This window comes from Herpailurus yagouaroundi, unplaced genomic scaffold (assembly GCF_014898765.1).
Source record: "Herpailurus yagouaroundi ecotype Mexico unplaced genomic scaffold, PumYag 159, whole genome shotgun sequence".
In the NCBI taxonomy this organism is placed as follows: Eukaryota; Metazoa; Chordata; class Mammalia; order Carnivora; family Felidae; genus Herpailurus; species Herpailurus yagouaroundi.
The window spans coordinates 46684068-46696762 of NW_024412400.1; the positions used below are offsets into that span (position 1 = coordinate 46684068).

The 12695-nt window shown below is 37.1% G+C and overlaps 1 protein-coding gene across 1 annotated transcript in view; it reads left to right on the forward strand.

Moving 5' to 3' along the window:
- The window catches only part of AADAC (arylacetamide deacetylase), a 31844-nt gene that overhangs the window by 3987 nt on the left and 15162 nt on the right, over positions 1 to 12695 (forward strand). The window contains 3 exon segments of the mRNA XM_040481125.1: positions 1876 to 2098; positions 4359 to 4428; positions 5504 to 5675. Coding sequence (XP_040337059.1) covers positions 1876 to 2098; positions 4359 to 4428; positions 5504 to 5675 — 465 coding nt within the window.

The window sequence follows — 12695 nt, forward strand, 5'->3', positions numbered from 1 at the left end:
GATATTAGATATTACTATTTCCCTCAGCCTTTGGATTTCTTCCCCTCCAATAGCTGGGAAATTTGGTGCCTCATTTTCCTTAAATACTTCTACTACTGAAGCTGGTTTCTGTTGCTTCTACTAGGGGAGGTCTGGGAGGATTTGGGAGTTGAGGATGTTCAGAACCCATAAAAATGTATGTAATCTACTCAGAATATCACCCACATATGAAACTTAGACCAAGCTTTTTAAATGTCTGGTGGATGGTGACTTTACCTTGCATGGCAATTCTACAGTTTACAAGATCAAACTTTGGTTCTGCTTTTAGAGCTGTTAAAGATGAGATTTCTTCTAGGGAAAGTTTGCAGAGTATCTGCTTTACTGACTGTAACTTGAACTGAAAACCTAAATAACTGAGAAAGTAATTTTTCTTTCAGTAATGTTTCAAGTTCAGTTAGTGCTTGAACTCATTATTTTCACCATAATATTTTATTGCAATAGCTACTTGATCTCTCAAAACTATCCTTTAATAAGAACTATTACAGGTGTTAATTTAATAACTTTTTTGCTACTACATTTCCTGTGTGAACAGATTCTATTTTGCATTAGCAATGAGACAATTTACTAGATGTAAATCTAACCAGGTCAGTTATCTAATTCCAGCACATGTCTTAAGTGGTCTCCTTTCTTGAGAACTTCTGGGCTATATTCTCTATCAATCATTGTTTTCTTACAATATAGATACTGTTATAAATATCCCAATAGGAACAGTTTGAGAATATAGAATTTGAGGTATACAACCTTTAGAGTGTGGGGTGAAGGGAAGCCACCAGTACTTGAAGCTGCTTGCATCACTGAACTGGTAATTCTCAAAAGGACAATCAGAGGTACGGAAAGCCACATAATTGTCAATGTTCACATAAATATCCATAGGGGCTCAGAGGAAATAATGGCTTTTTCTTTATTTCTACCCTATCAGTCTTACAAGAGTGCTCTGTGTAACACAATTTAACCTGGCAAGGAGTTCTGGGAAATGTATCTCCCTGACCTACCTTTCAGGAACATGGGGATAATTTGGTGTTGAAATTAGATAATTTTGTTTATTCCCTTTGCATTTATCTTCATTAAATGGGACAGAGGTTGACCCAACTCTTTAATCGATCACTTAGGACCATACTCCACATGTTTCCAACGTAAGGTTGGAAAACAATTTTTTTGATTCTTGGAATTCCAATATTATAGATCATGGTTTGGCTCCCACTTACCTTTTGAGGTCCTTTTTCTTTTACGCATCCCTGTAGGGACCTGACTTCCTAGCTTTACTAAGCTACCTGCATTTCTCTGATTGAAGTAGGAGTATACCCGTGTCTTTAATTTTGGCCTAGAGTGAGATTTCCTCCTTTGTCCAGCCAAACTTTGTTCCGTATCAGAGGTCACCTACTATTTGAAAACTCTTCCCTAGGTCTCACATCCAGGCAGCTAGTTTACCTTTCCATTAACCCTTGCCAAAGTTCATTGTACTTGTCTATGAGACATGCAGTTATGTAATTATGTTGCTTTATAACTGCTTATATATATCCATTTCTCCCACTTGACTCTGACCTTATTTAAAGTAGGGAACTTACCCTGTTGATCTTTGTGCTCAAAGTAGGAAGCCTAGAACCCACCAAGTTGTAATACTTGAATAATTCTTTACATATCTTTTTTTAAATCTAAAGCAACTATTATGGTAAAAAGTCTGAATTTCCAGTCATGGAAATTTCTAACCATGGCATTCAGATTTACCTGTGACAGTATGACACAGGACCATTGGGAGCATATAGCATACTCCTATGTGCATAAATAACATTGATATTTGCTATGTGTAACCTGGTGTGGTTCCCCCCACCCTTTTAGGTTCTGTTTATTGAACTATTGGGAATCAACCATGCCATGAACATTGTAATGTTCTTTATGAGCTTTCAAGAAGTCCCACCCACATCTGATGAAAATGTCACTGTGATGGAGACAACTTTCAACAATGTTCCTGTCCGCATATATGTACCAAAATGAAAGCCGGAGAGACTAAGAAGAGGCTTATTTTATATTCATGGTGGTGGTTGGTGTTTGGGGAGTGCTGGTATGTGCCCCTTTTTAGAGATTGTAGTTTATCATATAACACACATTGTATTAAGATGGTGATTTCAACATATCAAGAAGATATATTATTCAACATCCTAGATAAGCTAACACTTCAGTTGTCTGAAATTCATTTCTTTGAGCTCTGTTAGTTTAAAGGAATTATTTTAAATCTCTTTCTTAAAGGGATAATCAATAGCCAAGGCTGTAGCAAATTTCAGAAGAAAGAAAAGTGTTTCATGAACTTAGAAATTTATTATTGAACTTGTTAATGGCAGAAATGATGGGATGTTGCAATGAAACCAAAATGGAGTACATTGAATAGTGAATGAGGAATGAGGAAATGGAGATGTGACTCTAGTCTTTCAATCAGCATAGATATGGAAAGAAATGAGAAAGGTGTTAGATGGAAAAGAAGAGTTGAGTATGAGTATTTTATCTTTATTTTATATAAAAAAGTGTATTTCAATTTTATGTATTTTCAATATTTACATAAATGTTAAATATGTAATATATATAGTGTTACTTTATATAATATAAAGTTTTATATTTTATGTATAAAAGCATGTTTTATATTTATTTTATATCTACCTGTAGGAGATCTATGAACATGTTTGTAAACTCAAGGTAAAGGTGGGGGTTAATAGAAATAAGTTGTAGAAAAGGGGAGGGGGCTGGAGGATGGAATGAGGTTTGCCTGATCTAGAAGATATGAGATGAAATTGGACTTAGTACAGAGGAGAAGGATTGGCAACACATAGGAAGAGAAACACACTCTGCGACAAGAAGAAAAGAGGTGTTGATGGAATGATGTAGACTGGAAACATAAATCAAAGTAGGAAAGGATGTGATCCTCTCTATGATTTTCTACAAATACAGGCAGTAAAGGCCTTAGCTGGCAATGAAGTGAGGTTTCTAAGACAAAGTCTGATAATGCCATGCCTCAGTTTGTGTCCATGAGTCCCTGTTACCCAAAGCCCTTCTTTAAAAATCTTTTCATCACAGTATTACTGAAGAATGGGAATATGCTTACCAAGAGAAAGGAACTAAGTAAGAATAAGCTTACTTAGCAATAAGCAAAATTTTGATGTTTTTTATTTTTATATTAAAAAGACGTAAAAATCTATGTTCTAATCCAAAATATAAGAATGACCATTTATCTATCTATCTATCTATCTATCTACCTACCTATCTATCTATGAGAGAGGGGGTGGGGAGAGGAAGGGAGAGTGTTGGGGCAGGGCAGAGAGGGAGAGAGGAAGAGAATCCCAAGCAGGATCCATGCCCAGTCTGGATCCAGAGCCTGATTCAGGGCTCTATTTCACGACTATGAGATCATGACCTCAGCCAAAATCAAGAGTCACCTAATTAACTGAGCCACCCAGGTGTCCCAAGAATGACTTTTTTATATAAATGTTAAGTAAAAGTTTAAAACTTAGTGTGTATTTGATATTTTAAGAATATTCAGTACCTGACTTTGGAATCTCTTCTTTTCATGGCCCACATGATTTCATGTTTGTGACAACTACATATTCTGATACTTCCCCTTGTAACACTTTGTGATTTCTCCCTCCTCTCATTACTGGCAAATTCTATTTTATCTTCTTGAAATTTTCTTATCTGCAAAAGGAAGCACTTACCCAATCCCAATAGCAAATATGTGTGATTCATCCCCACTCTGCTCACAAGGCCAAAAAAGCTCCAGAAAACACATTTTTTCTTGTCTGCCTAGAACATACAAATATATAAATCAGGTTTTAGCTTTCCCTACTTCCTCTTTTCTTTAGTTTTCTCTGGCAGTTTTAATAAAATCTAATGCCATTTCCACATGACACTTTCTGTACCCCTCCATTAAAACAACTAATATTTTTTGCATTGTTGCTTTTTATTTATGTGCCTGGCCCTCCTTGCCCCTGTCTGTGGTAGACTGTGACTTGCTGAAAGCCAGGGGGTTAATTGTCTGTGTTTATTCTTTCACCACCTACTACTTGCTGAATGAAGGAGGAAGAGATTGATCTTAGAGAGTGAATTTGGCTTAAGTTATCCAGGGTGAAATGTGGGGAAGGACCAGAGAGTTGACAATGCATATATCATAGGATCACTGAGCAGAATAATTCATGTTTTATAGCTATGATGAAATCCTAGAAATAGTTTTCCCAGAACATTTCAGTGAGGAACAAATTTTAGTTATAAGCTCTGTGTTGATGGAAACACTCATCGATACACTGGTTAGTTTCTGATTCTATTTCCTTTTATTTCAGCTTTGTTTAGTTATGCCTTTCTGTCAAAACAGACAGTGGATAGATTTGACGTTGTTGTCATTTCAGTCAAGTAAGAGTACTCTTGATCTGTTAGAGTTTGGGCCAGATACCATACAGAGTAGGATGCTCTAAGCTGTCTTAGTCATTCCTTGGTTATTCTAGGGGTGTTTCAAATAAAATGGAGAAGGTGAGAATAGAGAATATGAACTTCACATGACCAGAAAAGAGTCAGAGAGAAAAGAGTTGTACAGTTAGGTCAAGCGGGGATCAAAAACAGGAAGTCAAAAAACTGTTACAATAAAATTAAACTACTGCATCTTAGGGACAAATGACCTCTGCTGGATTTCTAGCCTACTCTTAATTTGCAAAGTAAGATGAGGGCTTCAGGGTGAGAGAATCAGTTTTAAAGGCTGGTTCTAGAATTAATTGAATAACTTTGTACCAGACAAATATCATTTTAGCTCAATTTTCTCAGATGTAAACTGAGAGTCATATAATATTTTCTATATCATAGACTTGTTTTAAAGATTAAGTGCTCAAATAAATTTAAGACAATTAGTATAGAATATTTCATGGTACAAGCCTCCATTAAATGTAATTAGTAACCAAATAACGTATTGGAATACAGGCACAATCTACTCTCAAATAACATTCTACATCAATTATTAATAATAAAAAACAAAACAAATGGGAATAAATAGAAAAATCAAGAAACTGAAAAAAAAAAAAGGATAATAGTGACTACTTGCCAACTTGAATATTAGATTGAGTTGGAATAGAATAATTCCTAATGTTTGTTTGCTACTTATTGGTCACTAATAAAGTAAAATGATTACAAAGAAAATACCATTCTGGTAAAAATTTATTTAAGGGAAATTATCACCTGAGTTTTTTTCCCCTAAATCTTAGCCAAGTTTTGCATTCAAGCCTTTATTTATGTAAACATGTAAAAATTTGTAAAGGCTTTTATAGCAAGCATTATCATAAGAATGACATTTGTCTTTGGATTCCAAATGACCTCAAATACCAGGTTTGCTAAAGAAAATGTTTTTACTTATGATTTTAAGGGTTAGAGCATGCCCCCCACACACATTTTATTTTTTGAAAAATAATTGGCTTAACGAACATTGTTATTCTGCCCACAGCTACAGACTAGCCCCTAAATATCACTTTCCAAATCAATTTGAAGACGTATATAATGCATTAAAGTGGTTCTTACACCAAGATGTTCTTGATAAATATGGTGTGGATCCTGAAAGAATTGGAATTCCTGGAGACAGTGCTGGAGGGAATTTAGCTGCAGCAGTGACTCAACAGGTATGTTGCTCAGATTTTTTTTTTTCTAAAAATATCTTACCCTTAAATATTTATTTCAAACACTAAAATATCCATGCAAATTATGTTATGTTAATATGTTAGAAATTAGAGATTATACATAGAAATCAACATTAGAGAACATTTGTATCCTGAGTGCTTCTATTCCTACCTTCTGTCAGATTTTTAAAAAATAAAATGATAAAGTACTCTTTCCAGGTCATTGGTTTAAATATCATTAATATGTCGACTAAGTGCTATGCTATTTTGTTATATTAGGGCTGGTATTTGTGCAATCAGCCAATGATATCAGTCACTATAGTTACAAAATCAGATTATTCCAGTATTCTTCATGGCATATACTAAAACTTACATGAAAACTATTGTTATCAGAATAATCATCTTGCCTATAGACAAAAAATGTTAACAGGTTTATAGATACTACTTACTTGCAGAAGGAATTATAATTTTCAGATGCCAACTATTACACTATCTCTATGATATTTAGCCAAACTGGAATCTAGTTTTTAAATATTTTTAAGTTGATTTATTTATTTTGAGAGAGAGACAGAGAGAGTGAGTGGGGGAGGGGCAGATACAAAGGGAGAGAGAATCCTGACCAGGCTCTGCACTCACAGGGGCTGGAACTCAAGAACTATGAGATCATGACCTGAGCCAAAATCAAAAGTAAGAAGCTTAATCCACTGAGCCACCCAGGTACCCCAAAACTGGGCATCTATTAACTATTAATGTGAAGTGATACATAATCATAATTAGTCTAATAATGAGTAAAATTGTTATTGATACTGGTTATCTGACCTAAATATTAAACCAGGCACCAGTGGCATAGAAGAAATGTTCTTATATGAAAAAAAAATTACTTATAGATTTAAAAATGAATATCTGCAATTCAATAACTAACTCTAATTATAAATATTGCTCATAAGTTTATTATGCAATCAAACAAACCTTGCTCTTGATTTTGTTGATTATTCATTTCTATACACATTTTAAAGTATATAAGTTTGGCTATTGATACCTTCAGAATAACCTTCTTATGATTTGTAGTCAAAGGAAAGATACAAATTTTGTGATTTTTATAAAAAAAAAACTGCAGAACAGAGTTTCTGCTACTTCCCAGAAATTTACTTCCCTACTGCCTACTCACTGTCACTCTGAGAGGCATCTTGATGCAGTACAAAGGGTATATCAGAAGACATGGATTTTTGGAGATAATTTCTTTTTATCATGTCGCATAATGAGCCCTTTCTCTTATGTAGTTCAGGCTTCTACAGTGGTGAACCAATCAATTCTGACCCATAATTATTAAAATATAATATTCTGGAGAGCACTAAACTGCTAACAACATATGAAAGATTTCCAGGCCAAAAAATTGTTTTTAATTATTTTAAGTTTATTTATTTTGAGAGAGAAATAGAGTGAGCAGGGGAGGGGCAGAGACAGAAGAGAGACAGAGAATCTCAAACAGGTTCCACACTGTCAGCACAGAGCCCTATGTGGGGCTTGAACTCACAAACTGTGAGATCATGACCGGATCCAAAATCAAGAGTCGGGCACTTAACTGACTGAGCCACCCAGGTGCCCCTAGGCCAAAAAGTTTTTTAAAGGATATGGAAAAAAAAAAAAAAAAACACATGCAAAGATAACCTAGCACTCAATGTCTCTCTGCTCTAATGGCATATATGAATCAAAAGAAAACTACTCAACCAAGATGAGCTAGAGAGTTGCAGTCAAATTCCAGGGCCCTCCAAAAAACAGGGACTTATGAAGTACTTCTGACTTTAAGTGAGGCTCTAAAGAGGTATGGTCTCATTGTCAGAGGGAGCATGATACAAAACAAACCATGTGCATTTAGAGTCTTGCTTTGTATCACCTGAATGGTTGTGGGAAATCTGTCCTTGAAAATAAATTAAATTGATGAGCAGTTGATATTCAAGTATACTTAACAGTGTATAAAAATCCTCCCTGAAGAAATATAGTATTGTAATAGGCTTCAAATTATTCCTGCAAAAATTTTTCAAAATCAGCAGCCAGCACAGAATAAAACATATCCAAGCAAAGAAGTAAACAAGAAGCCATGAAGGGAAGCAAGCAGAATCAACAGACAAAAGAAAGACACTTTACAAAATTCAGATACTGCAATTATCAGCCACAGAATATAAAGTAACTATCCAAGTTTCTTCAATTAATTCACAACCATCATTGCAAATTTTGGCATAAAAGTAGAATTTTGAAAAACCAACAAAAGTCCAAAACTAAAAAAATAAAATCAACAAAATTAAAATTTTATAAATTGTTTAAATGGTCTTACACAAGCTGTAGGTATCATTTACAAGCTAAAAGATGGGCCATATGACTCATGGATGACTATGCACAATGAAGCATGGAAGCCCAGAAAGACAGAAAATACAGTAGAGAAGATAAGAAATATAGCAGATACAGCCTGAAAATCCACTAGCCTTTTAAATGTTATTCCAGACAGAGGGGAAAGAATGGGAGAGAAAGGAAGATTTAAGAATACAAAAATATTAGAGCATTTTGCAGAGCTGATGAAAGATGTCAAGATACAGATAACAGAAGCTCCATGAACCTTAAACATACTTTTTTAAGAGGTTAAAATTAAATAAATAGCTAGAGATAAATGTATACATAGATATACAGACAACAAGGCAAACGTGTTGACAATCAATAACCCAAGATACAACAGAAAGAAATAGAGGGGCTCCTGGCTGGCTCATTCGGTAAAGCATGCAACTCTTGATCTCAGGGTTGTGAGTATGTTGGGTGTAAAATTACTTAAAAATTTTTTTTAAACCTAAAAAAAAAGAAAGAAAGAAAATCTTAGAGAAAAAAGGTATCTTCACAGAAGTACAAGTCATCCTGACAGCTTACTTCTCAATAGCGAGAATGTAAGTTCTAAGTCAGTGGAATATCATCAAAGTGCAACACAAAATTACTGTTAACCAAATTCTTCGATGCACAACAATATTACGTAAGAATACAGGAGAAATAAAGGCATATTCAGATAAACAAAAACTAATAGAGCTGCTATTAATGAAACACACTAAAAGGTGGTTTAAATAAGTGTTTCAGACAGAATGAAAATGCAGATAAAAGTTTATAATACAGGAAGAAGCAAGGAGCAATAATGTGGCAAGATGTAGGTAAATCTATTTTTTTTTAAGATGTAGGTGAATCTTAAACTTGGAAAGTTTAAAATAATAAGATATATAAAATTAAAATATGAGAAAAACAAATCATAATTTCAAGAGTGGAGGAGAGGATAGATTTTAAGTCTTCCAAGCTCTTTTGATTGTCTAAGAAGAAATAAATGATAGATCTTTCATAATTTCATTTGTTTTTGAGAGGTTAAGAATACACCTTATAATTCTTAGGATAATCATTTAATGAATACAAATAGGGAGGAACCTGGGTGGCTCAGTCAGTTTAGTGTCTGACTCTTAATTTCAACTCACATCATGATCCCAGAGTTGTGGGATCTGCATCAAGCTCATGGAGTCTGGTTAACATTCTCTCTCTCTTAGGGGTGCCTGGGTGGCTCAGTCAGCTGACTGTACGACTTCAGCTCAAGTCATGATCTCACAGTTCACAGGTTCAAGCCCCGCGCTGGGCTCTGTGTTGATAGCTCAGAGCCTGGAGACTGCTTCAGATTCCCTGTCTCCCTCTGTCTCTACTCCTCCCCAATTCGGGCTCTGTCTGTCTCTGTCTCTCTCTCTCTCAAAAATAAATGAACATTAAAAAATTTTTTAAAAAAGGGTTTTCTCTCTCCATCTGCCCCTCTCCCCTGTTCACTCTGTCTCAAAATCAATTAATCAATTAATAGAAAAGGGGTATAACTTGTAAACTATTACAGGAAAAAAATAGAATAATGAAAAGGTCAACCAATCTGAAAGAAGTCAAAAATAGAAAAGAAGGAGGTTTCACAAAATAAAGTGGTAGATTAAAATCAATTATTTTAATAATTACAGTAAATATTAGCGGTCTAAATAATCTGGTTGTAGGACCAATATTGTCAGATTAAAAACATAAGTAAGCAGAAAGTTTGAAAGTAAATTGTTGGAATATGTGTATCTGGAAATAACATCTAAAAGCATTGCTGCCAGGTTAAGAAGATCGCATCATTACAGAAAAGGTTAAACCATCGAGAAAATATACCAACTCTGAATCTGTATGGATTTAGTAACATGGTCTTAAATATATGAAGAAAATATTAATAGAACTACAGGGAAAAACACAAATGTTCAGAACCACAATGAGAGATTTAAAAAGAACTCTTTCAGTAATTAAGAAAAACAGTCAAAAATAACAAGTGTATAGAGGACTGGAACAATGATTAATACATTTAACTCAAGGGACCTGTAAAGAACAGGGAAGAAAGCAAGTACATGTGATCATTTTTAAAAATTGACCAAGAGTTTCCGCTTTGTGGTGCCTCGCTCACAGATAAAAAGTATCTCAAATAAAGAAGTGAATGATAGAGTTGGAGAGAAGATGGCGGCGTAGGAGGACGCTGGGCTCACCGCGCGTCCTGCTGATCACTTAGATTCCACCTACACCTGCCTAAATAACCCAGAAAACCACCAGAGGATTAGCAGAACGGAGTCGCCGGAGCCAAGCACAGACGAGAGGCCCACGGAAGAGGGTAGGAAGGGCGGCGAGGCGGTGCGCGCTCCACGGACTGGTGGGAGGGAGCCGGGGCGGAGGGGCGGCTCGCCGGCCAAGCAGAGCCCCCAAGTCTGGCTTGCAAAAAGCGGAGGGGCCTGACGGACTGTGTTCCGACAGCAAGCGCGACTTAGCGGCTGGGAGGTCATAAGTGAACAGCTCTGCTCAGAAAGCGGGAAGGCTGGAGGACAAAGGGAAGGAAAGCTGCTGAGCCCCCGGACGACAGAGCTCAGTTTGGTGGGGAACAAAGGCGCTCGCCAGCGCCATCTCCCCCGCCCATCCCCCAGCCAAAATCCCAAAGAGAACCAGTTCCTGCCAGGGAACTTGCTCGCTCCGCGCAAACACCCAACTCTGCGCTTCTGCGGAGCCAAACCTCCGGCAGCGGATCTGACTCCCTCCTGCTGCCACAGGGCCCCTCCTGAAGTGGATCACCTAAGGAGAAGCAAGCTAAGCCTGCCCCTCCTGCCCCTGTGCACCTTGCCTACCCACCCCAGCTAAGACGCCAGATCCCCAGCATCACAAGCCTGGCAGTGTGCAAGTAGCCCAGACAGGCCACCCCACCCCACAGTGAATCCCGCCCCTAGGAGAGGGGAAGAGAAGGCACGCACCAGTCTGACTGTGGCCCCAGCGGTGGGCCGGGGGCAGACATCAGGTCTGACTGCGGCTCTGCCCACCAACTCCAGTTATACACCACAGCACAGGGGAAGTGCCCTGCAGATCCTCACCACGCCAGGGACTATCCAAAATGACCAAGCGGAAGAATTCCCCTCAGAAGAATCTCCAGGAAATAACAACAGCTAATGAGCTGATCAAAAAGGATTTAAATAATATAACAGAAAGTGAATTTAGAATAATAGTCATAAAATTAATCGCTGGGCTTGAAAACAGTATAGCTGACAGCAGAGAATCTCTTGCTACAGAGATCAAGGGACTAAGGAACAGTCACGAGGAGCTGAAAAACGCTTTAAATGAAATGCATAACAAAATGGAAACCACCACAGCTCGGATTGAAGAGGCAGAGGAGAGAATAGGTGAACTAGAAGATAAAGTTATGGAAAAAGAGGAAGCTGAGAAAAAGAGAGATAAAAAAATCCAGGAGTATGAGGGGAAAATTAGAGAACTAAGTGATACACTAAAAAGAAATAATATACGCATCATTGGTATCCCAGAGGAGGAAGAGAGAGGGAAAGGTGCTGAAGGGGTACTTGAAGAAATAATAGCTGAGAACTTCCCTGAAGTGGGGAAGGAAAAAGGAATTGAAATCCAAGAGGCGCAGAGAACTCCCTTCAGACGTAACTTGAATCGATCTTCTGCACGACATATCATAGTGAAACTGGCAAAATACAAGGATAAAGAGAAAATTAAGCAGCAAGGGGTAAACGTGCCCTCACATATAAAGGGAGACCTATAAGACTCGTGACTGATCTCTCTTTTGAAACTTGGCAGGCCAGAAAGAGTTGGCACGAGATTTTCAGTGTGCTAGACAGAAAAAATATGCAGCCGAGAATACTTTATCCAGCAAGCCTGTCATTTGGAATAGAAGGAGAGATAAAGGTCTTCCCAAACAAACAAAAACTAAAGGAATTTGTCACCACTAAACCAGCCCTACAAGAGATCCTAAGGGGGACCCTGTGAGACAAAGTATCAGAGACATCACTACAAGCATAAAACATACAGACATCACAATGACTCTAAACCCATATCTTTCTATAATAACACTGAATGTAAATGGATTAAATGCGCCAACCAAAAGACATAGGGTATCAGAATGGATAAAAAAACAAGACCCATCTATTTGCTGTCTACAAGAGACTCATTTTAGACGTGAGGACACCTTTAGATTGAGAGTGAGGGGATGGAGAACTATTTATCATGCTACTGGAAGCCAAAAGAAAGCTGGAGTAGCCATACTTATATCAGACAAACTAGACTTTAAAGTAAAGGCTGTAACAAGAGATGAAGAAGGACATTATATAATAATCACAGGGTCTATCCATCAGGAAGAGCTAACAATTATAAATGTCTATGTGCCGAATACCGGAGCGCCCAAATATATAAAACAATTACTCATAAACACAAGCAACCTTATTGAGAAGAATGTGGTAATTGCAGGGGACTTTAACACCCCACTTACAGAAATGGATAGATCATCTAGACACACGGTCAATAAAGAAACAAGGGCCCTGAATGAGACATTGGATCAGATGGACTTGACAGATATATTTAGAACTCTGCATCCCAAAGCAACAGAATAGACTTTCTTCTCGAGTGCACATGGAACATTCTCCAAGATAGATCATATACTGGGTCACAAAACAG